The 12,211-nt window shown below is 35.2% G+C and overlaps 1 protein-coding gene across 8 annotated transcripts in view; it reads left to right on the forward strand.

The window, feature by feature from the left end:
• Positions 1–11,886, forward strand: part of ANKRD26 (ankyrin repeat domain containing 26) — a 69,543-nt gene extending 57,657 nt beyond the window's left edge. For 7 of the 8 annotated variants that reach the window (XM_081227891.1, XM_081227897.1, XM_081227895.1 and 4 more), the window contains 5 exons: positions 765–1,055; positions 1,642–1,859; positions 3,259–3,487; positions 10,104–10,149; positions 11,333–11,886. In XM_081227891.1, the coding sequence (XP_081084017.1) occupies positions 765–1,055; positions 1,642–1,859; positions 3,259–3,487; positions 10,104–10,149; positions 11,333–11,469 (921 nt within the window). In that variant the 3' untranslated portion in view covers positions 11,470–11,886. The remainder of the gene's footprint in view (positions 1–764; positions 1,056–1,641; positions 1,860–3,258; positions 3,488–10,103; positions 10,150–11,332) is intronic. The other variant, XM_081227898.1, reaches the window with a different exon arrangement.
• Positions 11,887–12,211: the final 325 nt, after the last annotated feature.

A 12,211-nucleotide genomic window follows, 5' to 3' on the forward strand; every position in this document is an offset into this window, starting at 1 on the left:
ACTTGCCTTGTCTGACCAAATAATCATTCTGTCTAACGGGAAGTAGTTCTTCCCAACTCAGTGTCATTGAAATTCCAGCAAGTTTTTTTGTTTGTTTTGTTTAGTATGTTCTCTTATTCTGTGGAAAGTAACAAAGCATTACAAGAATTAATGGCATTTTTTTGTTCAGAAAAATGTACGGATCATCTCGCTAAACTATTACACGGGGAGATGTGATTTCTCCTTAACCCTGCAAAGCATTTCTCCTTGGAATGCAATTCAAATTAGCATAAAATATTTGTAGTTCAGAAAAAAGGCTTATGGCATTAGAAGCCATATTTACAAGACTCATTAGAGTCTGATTTTCAGAGTCTTATTTTGGGAGGCATTTATTAATCAGCCCTAAATAACTCAATATGATATCCCTAAAACTTTAAAAATCATGGAGGGTTAAGATGGGGGTGGGGAAGGAGTAAGAGGCTTTCTACTAGGAGGTGACTTATAGTCATTTTATGGAGGAAAGGCATGAAACAATAGAAGAATAAAAGTATAAAATCAAATGCAAATTTTGTGTAACAATGATGACAGTGAAGGATATATATTTGTGGCTCTTGGTGGTTTGAACTTTTTTCTTCATTTTCTTAGTAATTCAAGGTCCTATATGCTACAATATAGACACCATTTTATTGTAACTGAATTTATTTTAAAAGTTGATACTGGTTTTGAGTTAGGCTATTCTCAGTCTACGTCCCTAATTACCAAGCGATTTTATTTTATTCATGCAGATTGATGACCTTACAGCAGAACTGGAAACTGCATCTTCAAAATGTCTACATCTGGGTACAAAAAATCAAGTTCTTCAACAGGAGTTATTATCTATAAAAGTAATGCAAAAGAAATGTGAAAAACTAGAGAAGAATAAAAAGAAGTTGGAACAAGAAGTAGTGAACCTCAGAAGTCATATAGAAATGAATATGATAGAACACAGTCAAGTAGAGCAGTATAAACGGGAGGTTGAAGAAAGAGCAAGACAGGATATAATAGAAAAATTAAAAGAAGTCAACCTATTTTTACAGGTTAATTTTTTGATCTGTAATGTGCTTTAATTCACTTCACTATAAATTACATTTCGGATGTATACATTTTATGTGTTTCTTCTACTTCCCTTATAGCAGTTTGTTTTGTAAATTTCTGGAAGGAAGGTGGCATTTGTTTCTCCCTTTAAATATTTCAGTTTCCATCGTTATTCTCACTAAATTGATCTTTCAGAACATTTCTCACTAAAGAATCATTTTATTTTTAAGACCAACTGGCATAAAACAAAACTATTAGGATGAAAAGAAAATATTATGATTTACAAATTGTACTATACTCTTGGATTATTCTTAGCTGTATTGTTCAATTTAAAAATTTTTAAATTGATCCTATTATTCTTTGAATTATCAGATTACATGAGTATGAATATAAGAATGATCCAACTTTAATTTTATAATTAAGATTTAACTCAGTTTACATTGATGATAAATATTTTTAAAGTTCAGCTTTTTTTTTCACATTTAAAATTGCTCTCTGAATCATTGACACAAAACTAAAGGGAACAAATATACTATAATTATTCAGGTTATAATTATTTTAAACATGTATGTTTTTATTTTACTTTAGACACAAGCAGCATCTCAAGAAAACTTAGAGCAGTTAAGAGAGAATAATAATGCTTCAATAAGAAGTCAAATGGAACTCAGAATTAAAGATCTGGAATCTGAACTCTCCAAAATGAAAACTTTTCAAGAAGATTCTACTAAAGCAGAGTTGGAAAAATATAAGCAACTCTACCTCGAAGAACTAAAAGTTAGAAAGTCATTGGCAAATAAACTAAACAAGTAAGTCAAAACATAGAATCATAGAAAATAAATTTAAATTTAGCTCATTAATTTGCCTCTAAAGCATAATTTTTATTGAGCCAGGTTCATGAGATTAGTAGGAAGTGAAAGCTAACTAGATAGTATAACTTTGGAAAATGATGTTAGTAAGTGAAGTCACCTTTAAAATGTTAGTCCAGTTTGCATCTCCCCACCTTTTTGTTGGTTTTACATAACTTTATTTTTTATATTTTCATATATTGGGTTGGCCAAAAAGTTCATTTGTGTCTTCCCGTAAGATGTTACTGGAAAAACCCAAACGAACTTTTTGGCCAACCCAATAGTTAACCTGATTTAGTCTTTAAGCTAAGTGTTTTTGAAACTTTGTAATTTAGATAAAATTTCTTGTTGAAATTTCGGTAAATAGAAATATTAACGAGTTTAATTATTTTTTGGAAGATTACAGCTTAAACGCAAAGCATCACATTTTAGCATTTGGTAAATTTACTTTCTTGATTATGATCTTTGGTATCATCGCTAGAGGGCGCCCTGAGACAAACTACTGTATTTGAAGTTTTTCTACTCTACATAAAGGCATGCTTGTGAAATAAGGGGAAAGTAACAGAGGGGCGAAGGGCCGTATAATTCACAAAGTGTCTAAAAATAACACGGTGGCCTGCGTGAGGGTGTGCGTGGAAAACCGCAAGGGCAGATCCCACCCCCAGTGCCTCAGTAACAGTGTTACCGGTACCTGTCCGCAACCTGTTAGGAACCGGGCCGCACAGCAGGAGGTGAGCGGTGGACGAGCCAGCAAAGCTTCACCTGCCGCCCCCACCATCGCCCCCCATCGCTCGCATTACCGCCTGAACCATCCTGACAACCCCCATACACCCCCATCCATGGAAAAGTTGTCTTCCATGAAACTGGCCCCTGGTTCCAGAAAGGTTGGGGACCGCTGCTCTAGATTATTCCTCAGTGCCGAATGCTTAATTTCTCTGAGGTAATGAGTGAAATGTGTATACAGGGGTGGAGAAAGCAAATGCTTGAAAATGTCTTTGAGGGATGGTTTGTTTTTTCATCCCTGAACTGGTTTACTAAAGGTGGGTGTCTAAGTGCAGCCATCGCAGAAAGCAGCAAGCGTCACCTGTTAAGCCGTCTCCATTGCTGACGCCATTTCTCTCCTCTCCCGACTTTGACTTACTTGTTAGTTAAGGATCCCCCAGACACATATATACTTCTTTAGAACAATTTTACACCTAGGATTGTTTATAATAGGTCTGCTCTGACCCATTTTCAGTGTTAAAACGTGGTTTAATGGGACATTCCATTTACTATTATGGCAATTTAAAAAATGCAAATCATTTATGAATCATTTAGGGAAAATGCAATGAATGAAATTGGTGTTTTGCCCTCTTCCCAGGACTAATGAGAGGCTGGCGGAGATCAGTACCAAACTACTGGTGGAGAAACAGCAGAACAGATCTTTACTCAGCACTCTTACTATGAGGCCAGTCCTGAAGCCACCTTGTGTAGGAAATATTAATAATAGTTTAGTGCTCAATAGATATCTTACTCCAGGAGAAAACTTAGAGATTTCTACCTCAAGTTCACGCCCTTCACGTGAGAGCATGGAGATGTACTTGACCAAGGTTAGTTATATTATCCTTTTTTCCTTGGGTTTCAGATTTCTGATAATAATTCTTGTTTTTAATTTGGTAAAATTCTGAATTGTTTATTTGACTTACACACACGAAGTAAAAGCCATAATTAATTGTGCTAATAAAGAGACAGAAATTTTATGATTTTTTAAAGTCCCTGGATTTCTCATTTTCAAGAGAGATTTATCATTAACTTTATTCAGTAAATGTAATTAAACTGACATTTCTTGAAAAACTGCAGTTAAATCCTATTTTAGAAATTAAATATTATTGCCTAATAACCAAAGATATACTTTCTAATTGATTTCAGTTTGGCAATGGTTCATAATCATTTTCAAGTTTTGCTGCACCCTAGTTTTTCTACCCCTAAGCATAAGTGAATGATTGGCATCCAAACACTTAACCATATATGGATTTTTTTTATTTAAAGGAATCCTAGATAAATCCTTTGTGTGAATTAAATAGACTTGTAGCACTAAATAGGTTAATTTCTTTTTTTAAGTTAAAATTTTTTGTCGTTTTCGTACATGAGAGTGCATCCTTAATTGCTATTTTACTTAGAGCATTTTTATTGAATTTTTATAAAATGTCTTGCTGAGCAATTGTAGAACATTTCTAAATACGTAAATAAAGCAAATATTTAAATTTTAAAAATGAAGTCCACTTATGTCTCTATCTTGCCATCACCTGGATGAATGATGACTATGATGGGGAGTCTTTAAATTGCAACTGGTTTTCATTGTGTATCATTGTTATTAAAATATGCATCTCACTCAGTGCACACGGGGTTATGGTTTTGATGGTGTTTTCATGATGTTCTTGATGCAGAGAAAAGTAGCCCTTGTTAAATGAAGTCTCAACCTGTTTTCTCATTTGGCTTCACGTCGTAAGAAATCATAGAAGAGCAAAGCTAAGGTTTCTTAGACAGTGCTATGGCTAAATTGGGTCTAAGTGCTTTATGAAACTGGACTCCAGGGTCAAAAAGAAAATGCATGTCAAGCCCTCTGTCAGTTGCTAAGCATGATGTAAACTTAGAATGTTCTCATGAGTTGTCACCCAAAAAATCAAACAATGTATCATTTTACAAGATGAAGATGAAAGAGTGTGTGAATGCAAAAACAATGTTAGAGAAAATTTCTGTGGGAATTTTTTCCTTTAATTTTTTTGGAGGAAAGAGGCGTTTATTTTTTTAGTAATTCTAGATAAATCGAAAAATAGTTTATTTTAAACTCAATATTGTAGTTACTAGGTATACATAGTTCCCTTGTGGGGTCTTTGCCAAATCGTGCTGGTTTTTATAAGAGAGATTGAAGAGCACTATTTAACTCTATCAAGATGCAAAGACATGTCTCCATAATCACTACAGAATGCCACGGAAGAGTTATTATACAGTTGTTGTTCACATAATTCTTAGTAAGACTTACAGAAAGAAGGTGCCTTCTGGAATTGCTAGGAATATAATTATTTCTACTAGGAAAACATAAAATAATACTATGAGAGGTGTTAACGTACTGTCTAAAATGATAGAAAGAGGTGGGTTTTTGGATGGGACATGATAAAACAATAGCCTTCTAAAGGTTTTAGCTATGATTCTACAGAGTAAAATGTTTAAAGTGGCATTAAGATTGCATTTGTTTATCATTCTCCTTTATTTGCAATGTTTTAACATTTTGGACTATTCCTACTGTGAAGTTTTATCTTACTCAGCATTTTTCCCTAACTTTATGGAAAATAATTATAGCAAAGTACTGCTCTAGGTGTGTGGTTTCAGTTGCGCTGGTTGTAGCAGCAAGCTTTCTCCATGTATCTAACACTTAGATTTATTACCTCCCTCACCAGTACATGAAGTTCAGTCTTAGCAGTTGATACCATTGTGGGGGTAGGAGATTACTACGTATCTGTCTTGCTAATTTTACCCTCAGTTTTCACATTCTAGTTAATTCTGGGATGTTTTGTCCTATATATCAGAAGTAATTTTACAGTTTTTTTTCAATTGTGTTATTTAATTATATTATTATAAAATACAAAAAGTTAACATTAGCCAAAATAGCTACATCACTGTTAGATTTTCTTGCACATAGAATTTTTTCAAGAACTGAAAACTTAAAAATCTATTCCAGACAATTTTATAACAGACACAATCTCACTGGTTTAAAAATTTTTTTATGTTCAAGAGTTTTTAGGTATTTGTGTGCCAAACATGATGCATGGCCACAGTAGTTAATAAATGCCCTTTAAATCTGTCTTAAGTAGGAGGATTACATTTTACATTGACTGATTTTGGACTTTTGGTGCATTACTGACACTTTGAAAATTTTTCTAATGATTTATTTAAGTAATTTAAAAAATTGCTCAAATGTCCATTCAGTTTAGCAACTCTCTTTCTAAATGTGGTCATACAAATGCACTGAAGCTAAAACAATTAATATTCCTAAGACTTTGACTTTTTATATGACACAACATTTTGTGTCTCACCAGAATACTGAGTCACATTTCTTTTAAAAAAAATAGGCCTCGTGTTTACATCACCAAGGCAGTGCCTATCCACTCCTGAGTTTTAACTCTAATCAAATTACCACAGTAGTTAAGCTAGTTTCTCATAAGGCACAGGCAGAGTTCAATAAACTTGTTTATTGTCTCAGTTTATTATATCAGTATAATCCTTCTTGTTCCCACTTCATTTTGTCCACATGGACAAATGAGTAGGCATTTTATCTTTTGAAAGACAGAGGTAATAGTTCAACTTCTTAACAGTTCTTTTTCTTTCATTCATTTTTTTTCCTGTACTTAGCTTTTCAGCTCTTTGATCTACAAATTCTTCCTCAGTTCTTCTCTCTGCAGCAAAATATATGTACTTAATATCTACAGACTGCCAAGTGTAATTTCCTTCATACCTTAGCCTGTTTACAATTGGATAATGAATTGAAGTGGTTTAAATGACTTGATTTTATTACATTTTCGTGACATTTAAAATGAGTGATATCAAATTTTTAAAGTATCAATAATTACTGAAAATAAATTAACTCTGGAAATGAGTGTGCATCTGTATGTGTGTGGTGTGTATATATTTATCAGATTGGTCTTAAAAAGAGAGTGCAACATTATTTTCCAGCCTGCAGTCTCAGATATAATTTGACAGTAATACATTATGGTTGGGTGAACGAACACATACTTGTTGCGCTTCATATTGTTACTGGCTTCACTACGTTTCTTTCTAAAATGTTCCTTTCACCTTTCCCCTACTTTATAGTGGGGGTTGTTTTGAACAATGTACATTAATTATAAAGTCAGGGAAGAAGAAGAAAACGTTCCCTCAGTGTCGTGTGGTCCTCTGCCTTGTTGGAGCTATGGTGGGTAGGTAGCAGATGACACTTCTCTTCCCCTTCTGAGTTCAGCACGCGGGAGTCAGCAGCTGGAGATCAACTAAGGAGCTTTGTTACTGACACATTAACTAACGAATTGGAGGATGTGCTTTAGGTGTGCAGTCACAGTGGGCCTCAGAATACTTCATCCCAAATTAGGCCTAAGGGGAGGAAGCAAATGCTTGACCCCCGCCCCAGGGCAGGCTGCTTACTGCGGGCATGAGAGCAGACCCCAGTTCCCGGTGCTGAGGGCACACACACCTTCTCAAAGAAGAGATTCGGAAGCAAGCAAGCACTTCTTAGTTCCTTCTCCCAAATTCACGCATTGGGTAAATCTCCCCTCCTCTCATGAGGAGGGTAGGAGTGTAAGTCCTCACGTTGAAACTTTAGGCCAAGGAATTAGCCTGTAATTTCTGACTGGATTTAAATTCTAATTGAGATTACACTCATGTTTTCTGTACATACAAACTAATGATGAGAGATTGAAGTATGCTAGATGGTAAAGAGAAATCTGTTTTGTGTTTTAAATTTTGCCATAAATAACCCACAACGTGGATAATTCATTTGTTGACTCATTTCGGTAAACCAAGTTTTATTTGGAGGAAACGAATATCGTTTTAAAGAAGACTCTCCTTAGGCTTCCCTGGTGGCGCAGTGGTTGAGAGTCTGCCTGCCGATGCAGGGGACACGGGTTCGTGCCCCGGTCTGGGAAGATCCCACATTCCGCGGAGCGGCTGGATCCGTGAGCCATGGCCCCTGAGCCTGTGCGTCCGGAGCCTGTGCTCCGCAACGAGAGAGACCACAACAGTGAGAGGCCCGCGTACCGCAAAAATAAATAAATAAATAATAATTAAAAAAAGAAGAAGAATCTCCTCAATTTTGGCCTGTGTGATTCAACTAAAGATTTTCTCCTTCAAGTTCCCTGTCCTGTGGTTAAGAAAAAAAATCTGTGCTTTATAAATTAAATATATTGACTGCTACTAATAGGAGTTATAATTTATTCTTGTTCATGCCTTTAAAACATATAATTTAGTTAGAAAGCTACTATTTCATGTCTCATGCATGAAACGTTATTGAGCTACATGACAAAGTTTTACATATTCATTTTCTCTGAGTTATAGTTAAAAATCTATGTGTTTTTTTTCTTAATCTGAGGAAGTAGCTGGCGTAGAACTCTCTCTAGACTCAGTGAGAAGGCCATTGGCTTTGTGACACGTTGGCTTTGTGACAAAGTCTCTCTGAGCCTTTGTTACCTCTTTTGTAAAATTAGGGACTTTGACTAAATCAATGACTCTCATACCTTAAAAAATTTTCTTTCAAGGAAAAGAACCTTTCTTTTTTTTAAAAAAAAATTCTGCATGAAACTGTATTACATAAAACAGAGACAAATATAGAGCTGTTTAGCTAAAGGAGTGGCGGAGACCCTGAAGCTGTGACTTCTTTTTCCTTCAATCCTGCAGTGTCCTCAGTGGGGGACCTTCCATTTCTATGGGACATAGTTTGGAAACTACCAGTTGTGAGAGAATCCTTCTAACTAAAAATCTTTAAAATTAAAACTTGCTGATATATTGTTTTCCTGTGTATAATTTTCTCACCTTTCTGTGTTTTTGTTAAATGGAAGAGTTTAAAGAAAAATGCAGGTGTGTTCTCCTTATTATTTATTTATTTTTTTGCGGTATGCGGGCCTCTCACTGTTGCGGCCTCTCCCGTTGTGGAGCACAGGCTCCGGACGCGCAGGCTCAGTGTCCATGGCTCACAGGTCCAGCTGTTCCGTGGCATGTGGGATCTTCCCGGACCGGGGCGTGAACCCGTGTCCCCTAGCATGGGCAGGCGGACTCTCAACCACTGCGCCACCAGGGAAGCCCTGTTCTCCTTATTAATGTTCGACTTCCAACTACTTCCTCCAGGTGAACATGATCTTCACCTAGAAATCAACATAAGGGTCTCGGAAGTACATATTGAGGAAAAGAGCTTTTGGGGGAAAAGAGAGTAATCTTACACGGGTCATTCCCTAATTCAACACATGTAAAAACGTGACCTACATTTTGCAGTGTTTATTAATGGTAATAAAAAATTATTTCAGTAAAGGCTTCTTCCTTCATCTGTTATGAGTTATTAATTTTACAAAACCTGTCTAGTAATGTTGTCACATTATTCATTTCATAGGGCCTCTCTACAGTGCTGTTGTCAGAAAAGTGTTATGGAAAACAGTCTCTGAAAATATTGGGAAACCTGCTAGCCAAAAAATTTGTCTTCGCACCTAAAATTTACATAGGCATTGGCTATCATGATATCATTATCATCACAGTGTTTGTCATGTTCAGTATACTATTTGAGACCCTGTTTAGTGAGAGGGTGCCTTTTATAAGAAAGATTTTTAAAAGAACACTCTAGGTGGAGACACTTGTAATACAGTTTGAAATGTTCCCACACATTTCAGAATTAAGTAGATAACTATAATTAGTCAAATGTTTCAAAAAGTTGGCCCTAATTTCTAGAATGGAAACAAAGTTACAGTTAAAGAATTATGTATTGTTTTCCTTGTTTCTAATTCTAGAAAGTCATGAATCAGAAACTGAGTTTGAAAACTGGCTCTAGCCTCTACTTTTCCTTTCTTCAAGCAGATTTTCTGAAATAAATGTTTTAGTCCTAATATAGACAGCAAAATACCTTTACTTAATTTTTTGCCAGTAGAATTTTGACATGACATTACAACAGAACCATTTTCTCCATTTTATGTATTTAAGATTCTATGTTGAAAAATTATTACCATAGAACATACCTTAAACTTTTAGTTATATAGAAGTGTAAGAAAGGAAAACTCATTTTAAGGAAAGATCCATTAGAGTAAAAAACTGATTAAACTTTTATAAAGAGCAATTTTTCTAAGAATTGCAAAGTAATGCATTCATTGTAATATATGACTTTAATCGTTTAAATTTGTTTGTACCAATAAGATCAAATATCACCCTCTGAAATTATGTATATTCAATAGACTGATATTTATTGTACTTTTTATCAGATTAATCTAAATAACATTACATATATATGTTCTTTATTATCTAAAATCAAAATAAGTAGGAATTTATTTTATTTATGTGATTATTTTTCTATTTAAGCAATCCTCAAATTAGGTCTAGTCTCTATAAGTATTATTTAAAGGCCACATTTCATAAGCTATACATCATTCCTACAAAAATGTCTCTTGTCTAACTTAAACATAAATAATATTTGACTTATTTCAGATGCGGCAGGAGTTGCAAAATGCTATAACTAGAGAACTAGAAAAAGGTATGTTGCTGAAATTTATGAATTAAATTTAGACATTGATTTCTGAAATAAACTGTAAATATTCAGTAGTAAATGGCATCTCTTTCCATTGTTTGGATGACAGATACTATTGATAGGTTAAATATCTTTTCTTATACATATCTAATGAAAAAATGTGAAAGAATGAACATTCATAATGAAAAATATCCTGATTCCTCATTTATTCATCATGTTCCATAGCTTTAAAAAGAAAATCTCAAAAAGTCTATGTATTTCTTTTTATTTCTGGCTATATCCTTCCTCTCTACTTCTGCCATCCCTGTGGAACTGTCAACCTGCACGCTGACACTATTAGAAAACATGGGGTTTATCAACTTCTCAAGTTTCTGGCAGTGATTAAGGCCAAAATACCCACACTCAAGCAGTCACGTTCATGTAGCTGTCACTTAGTGGCTGACATTAAAATTTCCTGTCATTGACTTTGTCATTGGTTTATCTTTCGCTCTCAGGAAAAATTCCAAATTCCTTATCATGGCATAAAAACACCCAAATCAGTTTGGGTCCTGCCATAGTATTCAGCCTTATCTCTTTACTACCTTCCTCTAACCCTTTGCTCTACATCTAGTCAAATAGACTGCTTACAATCCCACAGGTGCTCTTCCTCACCTTTAGTCTTTGTATTTGCTTCTTCCCTCCATCTCCCATACTTTTTCCTTGTCCTTCAGGTATCCACTTACATACCACCTCCACCAAAAAGCTGACAGTATTGACACAAAGCTGGGTGTCACTTCTGAGTGTTCCTTGCACGCTCTTTTATACCTGTCATAGTATTTATGACTCTGTATGGAAATTGCCTGTTTGTCTGTTTTTCCAGTTTATAGTATGATTTTTCAGGGTGGACTGTGTCACCTTCATCTTGTAATTTCAGTGCTTGTCACAGCACCTTAGCAGATGGTTGTTGAGTAAATGAATGACGAATGAGAAAGCCAGAAGCTCTGATACTCAGCCACAAGAGCAATTAATTCATCGTGCAACCACAGGCAAATTATATAATAGTAATCTTGTATTTTGTGTTATGTCATGTATAGATACTTTTCATTCTTCTGAACGCTTAGAAAGGTCTCGGTTTTTTTTTTTACTAACTTATATTTAGTTAACTCAAGTATTTTAGGTAAAGAATATAATCCTTTCTTTTTCTTTTCAGATGCTGCTGAATGTGAATCTGGATCCTATAGCGCTTCTCCTCTAGGAGCTACTGATGAGTCAAATCTAAATCAAGATCTAGTTTGGAAAGCGTCACGAGAATATGTACAGATTTTGAAGAAAAATTATATGATCTAAAAGATAAATAGTAAAAGTTTCCCTACTGGGTTGTTTGCATAACATTTTAGTTGTTTCCCATTAAACATGATGTGAAAATCTTGATTAAAGGAAAATATTTTTGTATTATATGTGTATGATGAAAATTTATATAGTATTTTAAACCATGTTTCTCTGCATCTAACTTCCTTTTAAGCAGATTTTGTGAATCAAAACACTGTTGAGTTTTACATACTCAAACTGAGCCCTGATACCAGCACCCAGACAACCAAACTTGTCATTAATATATAGTGGTGTTGATTGATAGCTTTTTTCTATTTCCAATTTTATCACTATATATAGACCTAAAGATTTAGACAGACATCATTTGGATATACTGCTGCTATGGCTATTGTCAATGTTTTGTTTTTTAAAAAATATTATTTATTTTTGACTGTGTTGGGTCTTCGTTGCTGCATGCGGACTTTCTCTAGTTGCGGCGAGCGGTGGCTACGGGCTTCTCATCGTGGTGGCTTCTCTTGTTGCGGAGCCTGGGCTCTAGGCGCGCGGGCTTCAGTACTTGTGGCAGGCGGGCTCTAGAGCACAGGGTCAGTAGTCGTGGCGCACAGGCTTAGTTGCTCCATGGCATGTGGGGTCTTCCCGGACCAGGGCGAACCTGTGTTCCCTGCATTGGCAGGAGGATTCTTAACCACTGTGCCACCAGGGAAGTCCTTATTGTCAATGTTTTGATGTATTACAATTGTTATAGTGCCATAAAATTTAG

Source organism: Mesoplodon bidens, assembly GCF_964165515.1.
Source record: "Mesoplodon bidens genome assembly, chromosome: 3".
Taxonomy (NCBI): Eukaryota; Metazoa; Chordata; class Mammalia; order Artiodactyla; family Ziphiidae; genus Mesoplodon; species Mesoplodon bidens.